This window comes from Athalia rosae, chromosome 3 (genome assembly GCF_917208135.1).
Source record: "Athalia rosae chromosome 3, iyAthRosa1.1, whole genome shotgun sequence".
In the NCBI taxonomy this organism is placed as follows: domain Eukaryota; kingdom Metazoa; phylum Arthropoda; class Insecta; order Hymenoptera; family Athaliidae; genus Athalia; species Athalia rosae.
The window spans coordinates 24,873,641-24,890,547 of record NC_064028.1 but is presented as its reverse complement, the minus strand read 5'-3'; the positions used below and the strand labels follow the sequence as shown (position 1 = coordinate 24,890,547).

General features: G+C 35.7%; 1 protein-coding gene across 2 annotated transcripts in view; it reads left to right on the top strand.

The window, feature by feature from the left end:
- LOC105686780 (probable G-protein coupled receptor No18) overlaps positions 1 to 15,887 on the top strand; it is a 33,716-nt gene extending 17,829 nt beyond the window's left edge. The window contains exons 3-8 of one of the 2 annotated variants that reach the window (XM_048651946.1): positions 7,633 to 8,042; positions 8,884 to 9,021; positions 11,874 to 11,986; positions 12,512 to 12,845; positions 13,429 to 13,744; positions 14,575 to 15,887. In XM_048651946.1, the coding sequence (XP_048507903.1) occupies positions 7,845 to 8,042; positions 8,884 to 9,021; positions 11,874 to 11,986; positions 12,512 to 12,845; positions 13,429 to 13,744; positions 14,575 to 14,723 (1,248 nt within the window). In that variant the 5' untranslated portion in view covers positions 7,633 to 7,844 and the 3' untranslated portion in view covers positions 14,724 to 15,887. Of the gene's footprint in view, positions 1 to 7,632; positions 8,043 to 8,883; positions 9,022 to 11,873; positions 11,987 to 12,511; positions 12,846 to 13,428; positions 13,745 to 14,477 lie in introns of both variants that reach the window. The other variant, XM_048651945.1, reaches the window with a different exon arrangement.
- The last annotated feature ends 1,020 nt before the right edge of the window (positions 15,888 to 16,907 follow it).

Below are 16,907 nucleotides of genomic sequence, written 5' to 3'. Positions count from 1 at the left end.
TGGAGCACGTTATCAGCGATAACGTCATCACCCGTACAACTTCCTTTGATTGATCTTTTCTCTACACATATCACGTACCACCGAATCTATTCCACCGACACTCGATGACCATCGCATTTTTATTCATTTATTTATTTTATTTTTCAAATTATCGACGAATCATGCTTTCGGTCAATTACGAGTCATCCGCGCCGATTTTATTTTTCTTCATAAAATAACGACCTATGCACGGGCATAGATATATCGGGTAGGTTACTTCACAAAATGACTGACAATGAATTCGAAACTGGAATAACATACGAGTATACGAAAGTCTTCCATTTCATGCGATACGGATGTATGTATAGGTAATTATCTGCACCGGCAGATATGAGGGCCAATTTGAGATCCTTTGCCGTTTCCGATTCGAACAGCAATTACCACGTCCCTGTAATATACATACGTACATGTATACATATGCAGACACATAGGCATACGGGAATAACAACCGTTGCTGAAACAAAAAGCTGAAATCCCAAATATTAACCTTATCCTCCATCCTATTCAATCACATCCCCCATGTCCCGCATGCTTGGCGTATCACCCCTTCGATATTCCCAAATCCCTATTAACGGGTTCACGGGCGGTTGAAAGCTGTAACTATACCTAATTGATTTCCGGAAAAGCTGCCGAATTTCTCCATAATTTCCTATAGCCACGTTCATTACATATACCTGTCTCGTAAAGCATTTTCTAAAGCGAATAATTGCATTTGAACCCACTTTAATTGAATTGGAAAATTCTTTTCATCAAGTTTTTCCCCCATTTCTAGTTACCTCTGCTCTGTCAGAAATATTCGCTGAACTATTCGTTCTTTCATCTGTGTAAATAGTTTGTTATTTTTATATTTATCATCCGCCGCATTGTTCCTTCAACTGTTGACCATATTTTATACTTATATTTTCGTCGCGGGTTTTTGAATTCCTGTTATTATTATTGTTATTTTAGAGCTTGGAATTTTTCAACTGCGTATATACATCCGAAATAAATGGAGCAAAGAGTATAAAAGGAGGAGATGTGACATGGAACGTTGTGCGTTAAACGGTCAAGTTATTTTGTTCCCTTTTAATTTTAACTTGGTTTTTTCCCCCTTTCTATTTAAATTCGTGCGGCATATTCGTTTTGGTGATGAAATTATCATGCAGGTATATATCTTGTGCCCTGCGATTCTGTTGAAAGTGGTCGCGATCATTTCTCGTTCTACGGGCGAACCCGAGCTACGCTGGAGTCGGCCTAGCCACAGGAGTAGTCGTCTTGTTGTCAGTAGGTCAGCCCTGAAGGTGACGTACCAAAACAAGACGACTATGCCTGTGGCTACGCCGACTCCAGCGTAGCTCGGGTTCGCCCGTAGAACGAGAAATTCGAATATTTGGACGCATGCGTTGATCGCGACCACTTTCAAGAGAATCGCACGGCATATACGTGTTGCTGCCCATTCTCACCATGCCTAAGACTCGAATTAATTGGTGTGCACGTTACCTGTATATGCGAAGATAGAGTCGACCCATGTATACATATAGGATACGGTATTTCAAAGCGTAAAGCCGATGCAAATCGTTGATCTGAAAGAGAGAATTTGTCGTTACACAACACATTGGTATTCACTCATATGTAGATATGTTCATTATATAGGTATATACATGTATACACATCGCATGTTTATATACGTAGGTATTGTATGTACATGTACGTAAATATGTATACCCATGTATGCATCTATTAGGTCGATTTCGCGACTATTCCACTCCACACGTCCTCAACGATCTATATATTTTCTCTAGGTTTGTGTGTATCTAAAACAGAACATAGGAATTCTATAGATGTGTACGTACGTACATACCAACATATTTGCCTAGAACGAGGCTCATCCCATTAGTAGTGGTAGTAGTAGTAGCATAGATATATTGAACGTAGTAGTAGTAGGTAGCTGAATATATTTGTTATGTGGAGGAATTTATATTCGTTCGTTTCCGTTTCTGCTTTGCTAAATTTTTTTTCAGAATTAAAAGTAACCGACATGAGTTTATGTGTGATGGTAATTTGAGTACCTACATATATTTTTTTGATAACGAGCAAATTATTTTGTGAGAAAACAACAACTGAAAATGTACGGAACGGAACCATTTATTCCGCCTATAATCAGGCAGCCCAATATTCATTTTTTATAGGCTCGCGGCAGGCGTATATTTTAGTTGGGGATGAAACATACGTGTGTCGCGGAGCCGAAAGAAAAATCTCGATCTTTTTTCATTCTTCACGACAGTTTTGCGATTCCTCAAAAAAATAAAAAAGAAGAAGAAAGATATAGGAAGGTCGGAAACAAGTGGAAAGTTGTGTATCGTGAGAAGGTTCTGGATTATATTAAAATTGCAGATATATATATTTTTTTTTTCTAAGAAGTCTTTCATTGCAGCGAACTATTTGTCTATCTATTTTAGAAAACTTCTTCCATGTACAATCTGTATTCTCACTCAGAAACAGTATAAACTTCGTACACGTATATATGCTGAGACTGAGATATCGAAACGCATTTAAGTTTGAAAAAGCATCAAATACTTTTCGCAAAACTCTTACCAAGTTATTTGATTAAAAAATTTCATTTTTTCTTGACATATTCAGAGTTACTATACATGCACATAGTATAGGTATGATGTAGGGATGTGGCTGGAAAAATGGATTCTTGAAAAACTATTCTCTCGATAATTATTCTGGAATATTTTTAAATATTCTAATACCAACTTCCTCGGCATTCCGAAAATTTCAAGTTTAAGAAAAAGTCTTCGGAGGAAACGAAAAAATTCGAGATTATGCTCGTTTATCCATTAAAATAACCATGTTAACAAGTGTCCCCCATTTTGTGAACAGCCCAACACACACGAGATGCTTGTTTCATATTTTTCGGACACTTATGAAATATGCATTCATTTACGAAAGATTATTCTTTTCGCAATTTCTTTTTTTTGGCGATATGGAGATTCATGTGCCATATTTATATACTTATATATCATTCACGTATTATGTATCGAATACATCTACCATATACACACCCTATGTACGTGATCCGTATTATAAAATGTTGCGCGAGTATAAAACGCGCGTGGAAAAAGGAGAGAAAGAAAGAAAAAAAGGCGAGAAATGAAAATGAAAAATAATGAAACACGGTCACCGGTGTGCAATCATAGCAGAAAGGAACAATTTAGGTATATACCTATATAAATACGGTGAAAGTTTTTCTCATCAAGATTATTATATATACATATGTATAACTTTACCGCTTTTTGAAATTATACGGAAATGGAATTTCCGCGCCGAAATTATCATCAGAATTTTGATGCCGTGTAGTGTATGCTGTAAGGTGGTTGTACCTCTGGCGCGGAAAAATTCGTCAAGTACATTTTGAATAACTACCCCTCAAAAATCGGTATCCAATTACTTGCATTATTAATAAAAGAACGATATAATCACCCTTCGTACCTAAGAAGCGAATCAGAAAAAAATTTGATAGTTGCAGAAGATAAATATTCAAAAAAATTTTAGTTGGAGAAAGAATAAAATGGAAAAAACAAATTACTAAAAATTTGATGGCAATCGTTCTGATCAGCGGGCTCAAGATTTACCGTACGCGATAATTGTGGAGCATCCTGATATTTTTCGCTCAAAAAGGCCTTCTTCTATCGACTGTGACTCCACCAAATCTGCTTGACATACCATTTTATGTTGCAAAACCGAAATATTTATAATTTTTTTTTGGTCTTTCTGTTTGCTTCAATTTACACTTGTTGATAAATAAAAATATGTACATGTATGCTCGCATACATAAATTTGAATATAATATCATACAAATGTTTTTGATATAGTTTTCATACCCAACCTAGCACAACCCGAGATAAGCTGCTGAAGTAGGTATAACAATAATATACATATACGTATAGTGAAGGAAACCATTTCTCCCGGGAACTGTTTTATATGTAGATTATAAATATATGTACGTAGGGTGGATCTAAAATATATATGTATATATGTACGTATACATACATATACATGCTGTACTCGTACATTGCTCGAAAATTTGGGGTAAGGTTTTCCGCACATATAATCCCTGGCTTGTTTTATAGAAAAAAGAGCCAAGTATAACGGAGGCTTCGTTCCGCTCGTATATTTTACGCATAGGTCCTGCCCGTGAAAGAGCTGAAATTTGGAAAATTAACTGACTACAGAGCTAATCTTACGAGGGGTTCCCAACATTTCTCATATTTCAATGATAAAAGGTGTGTTACGAAAATCTGGAGATGGATCGAAAAGAAACCAAAAAGAAATGAAAGGGAAGAAAAAGCAAGAAGCTCCTTATATAATCCAGCCTCGTCACATTAATAATTCAATCGTTATAAAATATTAGTATTTTCCTAATTTCTTTTTAGGTATAACGGCCCTCATGCGCATTCAGACGTGTAATAATATTCTCGATTCTCGTTTCTTTCTTACATTTTATTTTTTCTCTCATCAATATTATTAAGGCCAAGAATTAGCATTGAGATCGATCCTCTTCCCGGACACCATAAAGTAATCCTCATTGCATCGGCATTATACCTATATAATTGAAAAAATGTATATTTGTGTATACATATGCCTGAATATACATGTAGATGCCATGTTGTTCCGAACTTATAGGTAAATATGTGTAGGTATATGTGCAATTACCTAAGTATGTACGCACTTGTTAAACATAATGGAGTTATTAGTCAAGATTTATATGAAAACTTGTTTATTAGAAAAGTAATTCTGTGCCAATTTTTCAGCGGTCAGTATAAATCAGATACATTAGCTAAATTACATATAGTTGCAGTATACATACAACGTATAGATATGTCTATGTATAAAGTACGAATTTATGACGTTGGAAATTTTTCAAACAATTCCCTGCCCGGTGCACAATTTATGTGGACGTATATACGTAGGTAAATGTAATGTACCAACTCAATTCGACAAAACTGCAGCAAATTCAGTTCATACAACCGGCGTTGTTCACAGCAGTCCATAAATTTTGTAGAAATATAATCATTGCATTTTATTCGTACGTTTTTGAATGAGGTTGACACGATTATACAAAGAACAAAGAAAAAGAGCAAAAAGAAGTATGGAAAAGAGAACCACGAAAACAAATTGCAATTTTTTTGTAGTCGAGTTATCAATTTTTCCTTGTCCAAACTATATCCATTGCACAAATGTATCTATTCACTGTATGATACGTACACATACATATATAAGCTGTGGATGAAACAAATAGATTAAAAATTTTTGCTTTAAATAATAAAATTATCTTCGATTTGCTACACGGTATATTATCAATATGTTTTCCTGTTCTAAAAAGTTGACAAGCTTTCAGCCTTAGATTTTTCTCAACATTGAGGCCAAAATTCGTTATTTCTTTCAGGTTTTTTATGGTATTCTTCAATATTTTGGACCTAGGCATCCGAATTTGACAGCCAAATTGATATACCCATCAAATTTATCGAATTATCGCCAGTTTTCCACTTTTTGGAGCAGAAAAATTGAGATACCTCGGAAGGAAAAATTCGTAGCTCAATTTATTCAACGGATTCGTGTTCCTGAGGTCAAAATACATTGAAAAAGTGTCCTGCCATCGATTTTAAAAATACTTCATTTTTGGCCCAAAAATTGAAAAAATCCAAAGGGGTACCCCTTGGATTTTTGTCGATTTTGGGCTAAAAAAAAAAAAATTATTTTATATGCTATCCATATGTATTTTGACCTCAGGAATCCGAAATCACAAGTTAAATTAGTCCATCTATGAAATTGATCGAGTTATCGCCAATTTTTCGCTTTTTGGAGCAGAAAAGTCAGGATATCTCGATAGGAAAAAATCGTAGCTCAATTTGGGCAACGGATTCGTGTTTCTGAGGTCAAAATACGTAAGAAAAGTGCTATACGATCAATTTAAAAAAATCAAAATTTTTGCCTCAAATTTGAAAATTTTCCAAGGGGTACCCCTTGGAGTTTTTTCGATTTTGGGGTCAAAAATCAACATTTTTTTTTATTCGAATTTAAAGATTATTCATATGTAATTTGATCTCAGGAATCCGATTCTGAAAGCCAAATCGATCTATATACAAAATTGATCGAGTTATCGCTAATTTTCCACTGCAAAAAGTGAAAAATCGAGGATATCTCGATGAGAAAAATTCGCAGGTTAACAAAAAAAAATTTCTGACATGCGAGGTGAAATATGATGATGTGAAATTGAACAAAAATTAAGGGGAATAATTTAAACGACGAATGAAATGCAACGAGCGGGTGCAATGCTGGTATTATAAAACGGAGCACGAACCAGAAAAAAAATACGTTCAATTTATCTGTATGCATTCGCATTTTTAAAAGAGCTGTTTTATTCATCTTTTTTTCCATTAGTATTATAGTACGCGTGCAAAATGGTGTGAACCAGTCGGAACGGGGATGAAAGATGTCTGAGAAATTAAACCGTGTGTTTTTGCTTTACGCGGATTCAGCCGTATCTCTCTCTCTTTAAAATGTATATTAATTTCACAGTTATATATCGTGCGTATGTAGAATCTCACATGTGTACATAAGTGGATAGGCATGTACAGATAATCTACATATGCATATCACGTCGTCTGCAGGAGATGAAAACGAGAAAATTAACCAATAGATCAACGAGCTGCGGGTTGAAGGATGGAAAGGGGTAGGGTATTGTGATTTTCGACGAGAGTTACAGCTAATTTGTGTGATTCGGTTTGTCACAACGATCATAATCGACACTGTAATTCAATATCAAGACACATTTGCGCACGAACATTGAACACCCTGCGATCACGTTCGCAGTTCATCCAAAATCAGCTGGCTAGTAATTTTGCCAGCTTTAACAGATTTTTCCTTTTTCTTTTTTTCATTTTTTTTTTTTTTTTCATCTGGTTCGATAATTTTCTCCGATAAATCCAGTTACGCGGAAATTGAATTGGAGGATAATTTTTCATCCGGATTGGATATAGGTGTATATTTTCTTCTTTTCCTTCAATTATCCCCCGATTGATATTGCAGCAGACTTTCTGCAGAATATTTCAGCCTGAAACCAATGATAAAATTTTTAGACAAATTAATTGCGATCGATTCAACTCGATATTGTACCGGTATATTCATACGTACTAAAAAGTAAAGACCGTAAAAGCGCAGAGAATCATAGAGGAAAACTTCAACTTGAGGAATTGAGTAGTAAATCAAATGACGGCAGATGGTATGGGACGTACCGCATGACGTAATGTAATATATATTCTCCTATAAGTGAATACATATATACCATTTATGCAGATTCACTTGAGGGGAATTAATTTCTATAAATAGCTATCCGCATTGTCAGGATTCATAATAATAGGATTTACCATTTTAGCCGTACCAATGAATGAATAAACGAATTATGAACGAACGAATTTTATATAAACGGCTGGAGCCGACTGGCAAGTTTAAAAAAATCAAATAAATTGAGATAAATATAAAAATTATCAAGATTCGCAAAAATTATATACATGATGCGGTATAATTTTCTTTATCTTATTGTTACAGAAACTGGCGACGCTTTGATCAACACAGCTTGGTGGTCTGCAACTGAAAATCGGAAATAATTACAAATCGATATAAATCTGCGGCTGGTGCAGGATCAATAATATTTAAATCGATTAATTAATACGATGATGACCTAATATGTACCGCGGCTGTGATCATTGATGCGTCGATGCGCGGGATAATAATCGACCGATCTTATAACAGCTGCAATTATGGGAAGTGAAACACCGGTCGGCGGGGATAATAACAATTTCACAAGTTATAATTATAATCACTGGAATTATTCGGATCCCGTCAAAACTACTAGCGAATCGAATTCCCCCACGGAAAGTAATGCGGAATACTATACACCCAGTTGGATTGATTTATTACAGGCTGTTGTTTTCTCCGTACTCATCGTTGTTACAATTGTAAGCATATATGCTATGCGTTGAATGTGTGAATTTTATACATATATACTCAAACAGGTCTATCAATGTCATAAAAAATCATTTAGACTTAGACATCAATTTCGATATTTATCAGCAAGCTGCAAGGGAATAAACCAAAAAATTTAAAGCTCCTTCAATTATTTTTGCTATTTTTCTTCGTGTCACCGCGTTAAATACTTTATAATAGAACCCCTGGATCACGATCTCTTCAAAACATGATAAAGGCTGATTAGTCAGAACTGTTGCAGTGCAGCGGAACGCTAAAATCGTGTAACCACAAAGCCGTGCTTTCCGCTGTTCTGCAGACCGAGGAAGCGCACCCTTCATGAATATAATCAACAATGGATTTTGCTCCAAAACCCTTTGCTCTTCATATTATTCATACGCGACGAGCGAACGAGTAGTGCGGAGAAAATTGATAACCCCGTTGCAAAACGATTATTAAAAAGTGCAGCTCTTTTTATTTGCCTTTATGTCGTCACTGCTCGTGGTGAAACGAGCCCCGTGGTGAATTAACTTGACGAAGCATTTTTTACTAGTAGCACAAATGATGAATACCCTCTTTACATTTAAAAAGAAAAAGACAGGTTTTCGAACGGTGAAAAAACTATAACTCTTTCGTTTCGCTTAATAAAACGGAATTCCAGTATCGTTCCAATTCCCATACATGTTACTCAGCTTCAGAAATCCTAATCACGGCATCTATAGAATCATTTATGCTAACGTTTCGCTTATATGCGAAGCCGAAAGTGTGCCATTTTTATCCGCTGGTTTTTGCCAGGAATTTCTTCACTCAAAAATTGTTTCATTATCATTCTAGGTGGGAAACACCTTGGTTATAGCAGCTGTGATAACGACCCGTCGTCTCAGATCGGTTACCAATTGTTTCGTATCCAGTTTGGCAGCTGCCGATCTCTTAGTTGGTTTGGCGGTAATGCCACCTGCAATTTTACTACAGGTATTTGTATAAACGGCTATCAAAAATTGTACCTATACATATTATATTACAATACAATGAAACAAAATAAAATATCAGAATAAATTGTAACTTCTTGCTTTTTTATTATGTACGAGTCATAAATTTAATCGGTACGAACTTCACCGAACAAAATTTGAATAAAAGTAACTTTTTGACCCGACTTTAACTTTATAATTAAGGATTGAATTACTACCAATTTACAATATAATTAATTGGCATAAATGATTACCTTGAAGACAGCTATTATCACGACGGTATTACTTAATACTTTCAAACATCTTGTCAATTGAAACTCTTCGTATTCAACGATCTCTGTACTAATATGTGTTGTATACCTGTCGGTGTAAGTAAGACAAGTATAATAATTATTATTAAACATAGTAAAAGTTTTAAAGTATGTTTAGTACCATGAAGAAAGAGGACGCAGTTGAGTAAAGTTAGCAACTGAAGTTCTCTTTAAGCATAGTTAAAATTCGTTTAACCACCGTGTACAACTTGAAGTCCCTTTAATTCGACCGTAAAACGCAACGCCGAATCTTTTTTTTTCTATTATTTTTTGTTCATTTACGGTTATAAAGTAGGTACCGTCAAAATCAAAAAAAAAAAAACAGATAAGAGATACATAACTTCGTGATCCAATGTGCCCTTGTTTCAAGACCTAGACACGTAATTGAGGCATAAAGAGACGCAGGTATGTTTCAAACAAAAAAGAAGGATAAAAGGAAAAACGTTTGTTTGTATGGGTACATAAATATGTTTACCTCGTAATAATTGTTAGACAATTTTATACCGCGCATTAGCCGCAGAAAATGAATATTGCATGTATATTGCGAGGTGCTAAATTTCTGTCAGGGCGTAGGCTATTTGTAAGCCCTTAAATTAAGGGATTCTGGAAACGCGATACCCGGTCGACGTATGTATACCTATATACCTACAAGTTTTTTACCTCGTCGCGTCCTTGGTACTTGACCATCTGTACTTTCGTTCTGCAACCCTTTTCCTTCCATCAATTATGCCGAACACTCAGCTGTGAGCTTAAATTGAAATTGTTAATTGAATATACATAACGTGTTGTACATGGATAGCGGTGTATTAAAATTAGATCAGATTAGGTTGGGTTCGTTTTGCACGTCCGACATCTAAATTATAAACAATTACAAACACCTAATTTATAACTGGAATTTAGGTCATATTATTATATAGATGTAACAGCAATTAGTACATGAATAGTGGAACACATCGCCCGTTGGAAGATTCTGTTTGAGTTCCGAGGTATAATTAGTAATTCACAATTCCATATACCTGTAATACGTATGCGGATTATTTCAGACAAATGTACTACGCTTCAGTTATCACCTCTACTGACAAAAATTTTCAAAATCATATTCAAATTCGGTCTGATAAAACGATACTCTGATTCCAAACAGTTCGAATCTTTGCATTTTTGTTCGCCATCTTGGATGGGTGCACCCTAATGAGAATTTTTTCCCCCAAATCCTCAATACTATTTTTATTCTGCTAATTTGAATTTGGATATTCTTATATAATTGTGGAACACTGATTACTCATTCTTTATTTCTTTCAATTCGATAAAAATGAATCATTTTGCACATGACACATTGTGGTTGTAATAAGTAAAACAGACACGTAATTCATATAATTATATTACACTATACAAATAATATTAATCACACTTGAGCGGTATAATATGCAGGGTGCAGCGGTTATCACAAGAATTGGCGCATACGGAATAATAATTTGATCGCTCGATTATTATGTGTGACAGCACCCTGCAACACATCTCTAATATGTATGTACGCACATATGTGTCTAATCATTATTATGTACGGTTATATACACGCCAAGAGTCTGATTCTGCCGTTTGATCATGCATGTATTCATACAAATCACAATTTTACAATTCGAAATTCTGCGGTGCAGATATAACATTTAATGATAATTTGAAATTCGATTGGATCGATTGTATAGACTTAATAGAGTATCGCGTGCTGGAAAACACTTGATTTTTCTTTTACCTAATGTGTCTAAGATCTCGATTTATTTTTTGGAATAAAAAATAATAACGACCGAGCATTTCACTATATGCTACCAAGGAACGTATACACTGTATATACTTTATAGAATTTCGGGGTAGCTCTCGAATATTTAATATCATTCGTACACATCAATATGAATAATGTATGTACTTATTTATACAGTGATACATAGCAAGTTTGTATTTACCAACCTATTACTTGTATCTACATACCTTGCTACATACCCTGTGCGTTTACCCCTACTTGTGTTGTTGGCCCTCAGAGAATTACGTGTTTATATACCCTCTTGACAAGCTTTTGCGTCGGTAACTCGATTCACATTGTCTCGTTTTGCTTTCATCATTTTTCAGGAAAGGAAAAAGAATTATCCCTTTCTCTTATCTTATCTACATCATCGCGTGTTATATACGTATCATGATTTGAATACAGGTAGGAAAGGTATTTTACGGACTTGCAGATTTTTTTACACATTCGCGCCATTTTATTTTCGGTTCATACGTTAGAGATTCGTTGAGAAATGTTAAAATAGGACGATTTTCAGAAGGGATGATATAAGCGTCATGATTCTCCTAGATGTAATGAAGGTTTAATGTAACAGTTGATGAGGAGATAACGTCGATCCTTCGTCGTTTGTCCTTAGTTAGTTTGCCCTTTAATACGTTTTATACTGCCAAATATATATATAAGCTTCGCCTTCCTACACTATATACTAACGAAACTTTAACTTCGAGAAGATAACCATCTTGTTAAATTTAGCTTTTCTACATTTTACAGCTAAACGGAGGGTCCTGGGAGCTGGGAGAAATCTTATGCGATTCTTGGGTCTCTCTTGACGTCCTTCTTTGCACTGCGAGTATTTTATCCCTTTGCGCCATATCGATCGACAGGTAAGGAAAAGAAGAAATGTTTCCCTAATGATCCCCGACAGAGACAAGAGAAGAAAGACAAACGACGCTAAAATGAAATTGAATTTATTAAATTTCTTCTCTCATTATTTTCAAATCCCACAATGTTATGAAATGGATAGGAAAATTTTCATCCGATACACCTTATAAATATCTCAGATATTTCCAAAAACATCTCATGACTTTACGTCAGACCAAGAGGAATTTTATGGGGAGGATCAGAATATCTAGCCTTAACAAAATACCAGATTTTCGCGGAGGAACAGGAAGAATAACCTTTCGGATGATCCTCCTTGAAACATTAACATCATATTTTAACATACGTATACATACACGTCGTACAACCCATGTACGCGACTGAACTTGCATCGTTCACCTGAGGTGAAATATGGGCGTTAAACGAAAACGCCGACCATATACCATGAGTTATACACGTATACGTGTATGTATGTATATTTTGGGTTCACGAGGGTTCGATTCGTCTTACTCAGCTGTTGAATTTTCAAGATACCTCGCCGTGACGCAGCCTTTGGTATACAGCAGGCGTAGACGGAGCAAAAGACTCGCTGGTTCGATGATAATAGTCGTCTGGATTTTGGCTGGGTCTATCGCAAGCCTTCCAATGCTCGGTTGTTTCCCGAACGCCCAGAATACGAACGAAAAAATTTGTACTTATAACATGGACACCTCGTACGTTATCTTCTCGGCGATGGGATCATTCTTTTTACCAATGTTGGTCATGCTGTACGTATACGCAAGGATATCCTGCGTCATCGCCAGGAGGCACAGAAACCTTGAGACAAATAACTCCGAGCCCTTAAATCGGAAGATCGTCGGTCAAGTAAGAAAGGGTGACCATCTGGAACACCATTCGTTTTTCAACTACGACCTTGAAGTTCTCTTCTCCTCTGCCATTCGAAAACATTAATTTACACTTCTATTTTGCCGAATTGATTGTCGCTCTTGTTTCTATCGAAATGACCGCTGGATAAACTCTGCAGTCCACCCCGTCGCGCACGTATATTTTTATTCATTTATTTACTTATTCTCATTCGCAAGTGCGACAGAATTGATCGGAAAACTTTGATGAAATCTCAATAGAAAATCACGCACTCTGCAGCTACAAATGGATACGTCCGTAACGAAAAATTTTTAAAGTTCTATTTCCGAATCGGGCCCACCTGAAATTATTGATAACTCGCAAAATCTGTAATTTTTTCACCCGACTATACAGAATATGGAATTCGCGTTTTGGGCGTGTCAACTCATTGTCAGTAACAAAAAAATCTCCATATTTTGATTACGACTTTCGGCGAGAGTCATACTTATATCCTAACTGGTTCCTCCTACAATTAATCATTGATTAAAAATGTCTCTACAATTTTCCCAATTCACCGATATCATAAAATAACATATTTTTACAGCGAGAGCGTTCGAGGAGCGTAAGATCGAAAAGATCCGAGAGTTCGGCAGCGCTTGAGAGGAGGAGCAGTCCATGTGATCAGATAGTAGACGATCACGTTGAACACGCGGGTAATTCGGGTAAAAAAATGGGCTTCAGAAGTCATCAGCAGAGCTGTATAAACAGGGTGGCAAGAGAGACGAAAACTGCTGGTACATTGGCGGTCGTTGTTGGTGGATTCGTCGCCTGTTGGCTTCCATTCTTCATTCTTTACCTCGCGACTCCCTTTATGCCAAAGAGTCCACCCAGCACCCTCATGCCGGCGCTCACATGGCTTGGTATGTAAAAGAATATAAATTAAAATAAAAGAATTTGAAAACCAAAAGAGGAATTCGCGATATGTGACTGAAAATTTTTGTCGAACCAAAACATATTTTCACAAGTTTGATAAATTCAACCCAAAGTATTTGGGAAGTGCTCCAGAATGTATGTACTCATGTATAACAATATCACATCGTGTATACTGAAATTAAAGTCGGATTTCCATCGCGACGTAGGATCACGTTCCAACGTTAGGATGGGATCGTGGCTTTACATACCCTAAAATTTGCGATGGGAAGGTTTATTGTCAAGTTTAACAAAGCAAAGAAAAACAAGTAGAGAAAAAACAAATTAATTTCAGAAACTTCAGCCTTCCTCTGCCTGAAATTCAGCTGCTTGTATAGCTTTTACAGTATCGGAACTTCCTCATCCTCAAACTAATCGCAAGGTCGTTTCAATCGGGGTAATGAGTTTTTTTCTACCCTCCAAACGAGAACAATAACGTATAACTAGAAAAAATGTTCGCTTGCGATTTTTCGGCTTTTTCGTCACGTGTAATATTGTTCTGATTTTGACGAGATTATATTGTCAGCTGGTTAACATCGACATGTTTAGCCGTTTTTTCGCTAAAACCTATAAATCACGTGATCAATCTTTGTGCGTCGGGAAATACGGATGACAAAGTATCAATAGAATGGACGAAGTATTTGTTCTACAGTTTCGTTTCTTTTATTAATTTCTTTTCACCAGGTTGGATAAACTCTGCGATAAATCCATTCATCTACGCCTTCTACTCCGCTGACTTCAGACTGGCATTTTGGCGTTTGACTTGTCGAAAATTTTGCAGAGGTCGTGGAGGCGTTCCAATGCAGATCCACCAAGGCCATCACATACCACCCGTTCCAACGAGTGGAAGAATTAATAACGAAGCCTCAAGAACGTAGGAAAAAAATACCCATTGGTGGAAAAAAATCAAACAAATTAATCAGTTCTTAATTTGAGATTATGACGCTGCAAATGTACTATGTGCAATAATTTATCTCTCATTCATGAAAATTTATCAACTATTCATTTTTCTATCATATAGCTTTATACATGAACAAAGAGCTCAGATCAAAGAATATTCATTATTTATATTGCACTTATTATTAAATTAGGGACGAAACTTTTTAATGACTTGCGACAATCGAAGGATGGATGAAAATTCAAGACGAAACTGGTAAACTTGGTATGGTTATAAATAGTTAAGTGCAATTTTTTACTCTAGTCAATCTAGTCAAGATCGTCACTTTCACTTCACTCTCAACCCCTTTATTAGATGTCATACTTTACAACAATAAAGTACAAGCCTACATTGTCAAGAAGCAGAGCCGGAAATCTGGATAAACGTTTTTTACGAGAGCTCATTCTACACAGGGGATTCCTATACATTATCCGGCTTTTGTTGAAACTTTTTTTTACTTTGTATTCAAAGCAATATTACATTTTTCATCGACAATATTTCCCGTGTGCGATTCCCATTTATTTGTAATAAAAGTAAAAATACAACGTTGTACCTATACCTATGCTGCATGGTTGAGTAGTGTGAGTTAGAAATCAGGAAATGTGAGATAAATACTGTAGATGATAGTCATTATACTGACAAAAAGTAGGCGTCTTATTGTAGCGATATAATTTTTTTTTCTTCTTCCCTGGAGTGAATTCTTGAGTCAGTGCAATCAAGTAGACATTGCGGAGCAAAATGCAGTGCTTCCAAAAATTAAAAGAAAAAGTTAGACAAAGTTCGAAAAAGTCGTGCGGTAAAAAAAGCGCTCCATTTCGGCGACTAGGACCCGAGTTTGATCAAAACACCGAAGTTACAATGATTTGAGATTCAAATGAATTGAAGGGGAAAACGGGTTCTGGAATATTTTCAAGGAGCTAGAATATATTTCTGTAGAGTTTTGTAAATGACGTAGGGCTTTTGATAAGGGTCACCATTCCACCCCGGTCTATAATATCACTATTGTGTATGGATATAAACGATGTTCTGAATTTTATGCGGTAGATGATCGATTATCATTGTATTTTATAATAGTTTATGGATATTATGTGTGTAACAAAACTTGCCAATCCACGCATTGTAATGTATATCAAATTAAATAATTGTACAGAGATAAATTAGTGTATCTATCAATCTTCATGAAATTTATCAGAAAATAGTTCACCCTTGATCCAATTAATTTGCCATTTTTGATTGTGATCTGAAAGTAGGTTTGTACAAAAAAACTCTCAGCATAGATATATTGAACAATATATCTATGCTCTCAGGTTATTCTTCTACATAAATATCATCCCATGATTTCGCAATTTTCCGTTTATTTAAGGGAGCTAGTGATTCACAGTGATGATTTATCATTTATTGAAATTTGGATTCGATCGAATTGTTTTATTCTGTAGTTTTCGCTATCTTGCGCATCAATTTTAGAATTTACATTGTTTTTTTTCTTCTGTAGAAAACAGTAATCATCAAGGAGAAAAGTTTTTTCTTCGTACGGTTACACCATGAACTTATACTTCAGAAAACAGGCAAAAACCCGTGGTTATTGAGAGAATTTTCGTTGACTTATCGATTATGTGTCTATCAGAGAAAAACGAGTAACTCTCATGTTAAACATTTCCATATTGTGAAAGCATCTCCGCTGGTAGACGGCAAAATCTCTTGAATAAAGTACGTATGCATGTAGAGACGTGTTATGTGAAATTTAGAGAAATAGATCTAGTGCCAGAACCGCGAGAATGTGAGGGGAAAAGACGAAAGATAGCTGCTCTGTATTGATGGCATCTGATGGTCGCTTTCAATTCTATTATTTTATCGGAAGGCGTGTCTTTCTATTTTACCCTGTAGCAAACAAAAAATGGGAAATGAATGTCACACAAATTTGAGTGTATGGTAGACAATTTCCAATTTTGATTGGCATCGTATTTGAAAAAAGATTTACAGACGCCTAACGTACGGCAACTTCTTCTGCAGATGAAAAACAAAAGAATAGAGCGGGAATGAAGTCGAAACAAATGACAATTACCAATCTACATTACCGCCACGATTTGAACAAAAATATGGTACTCAAATCTTAGGGAGCTGATTTTGATGTTATCGACGTTTGCAGATAACAATATGAACTCCTACAAGACTGAAGA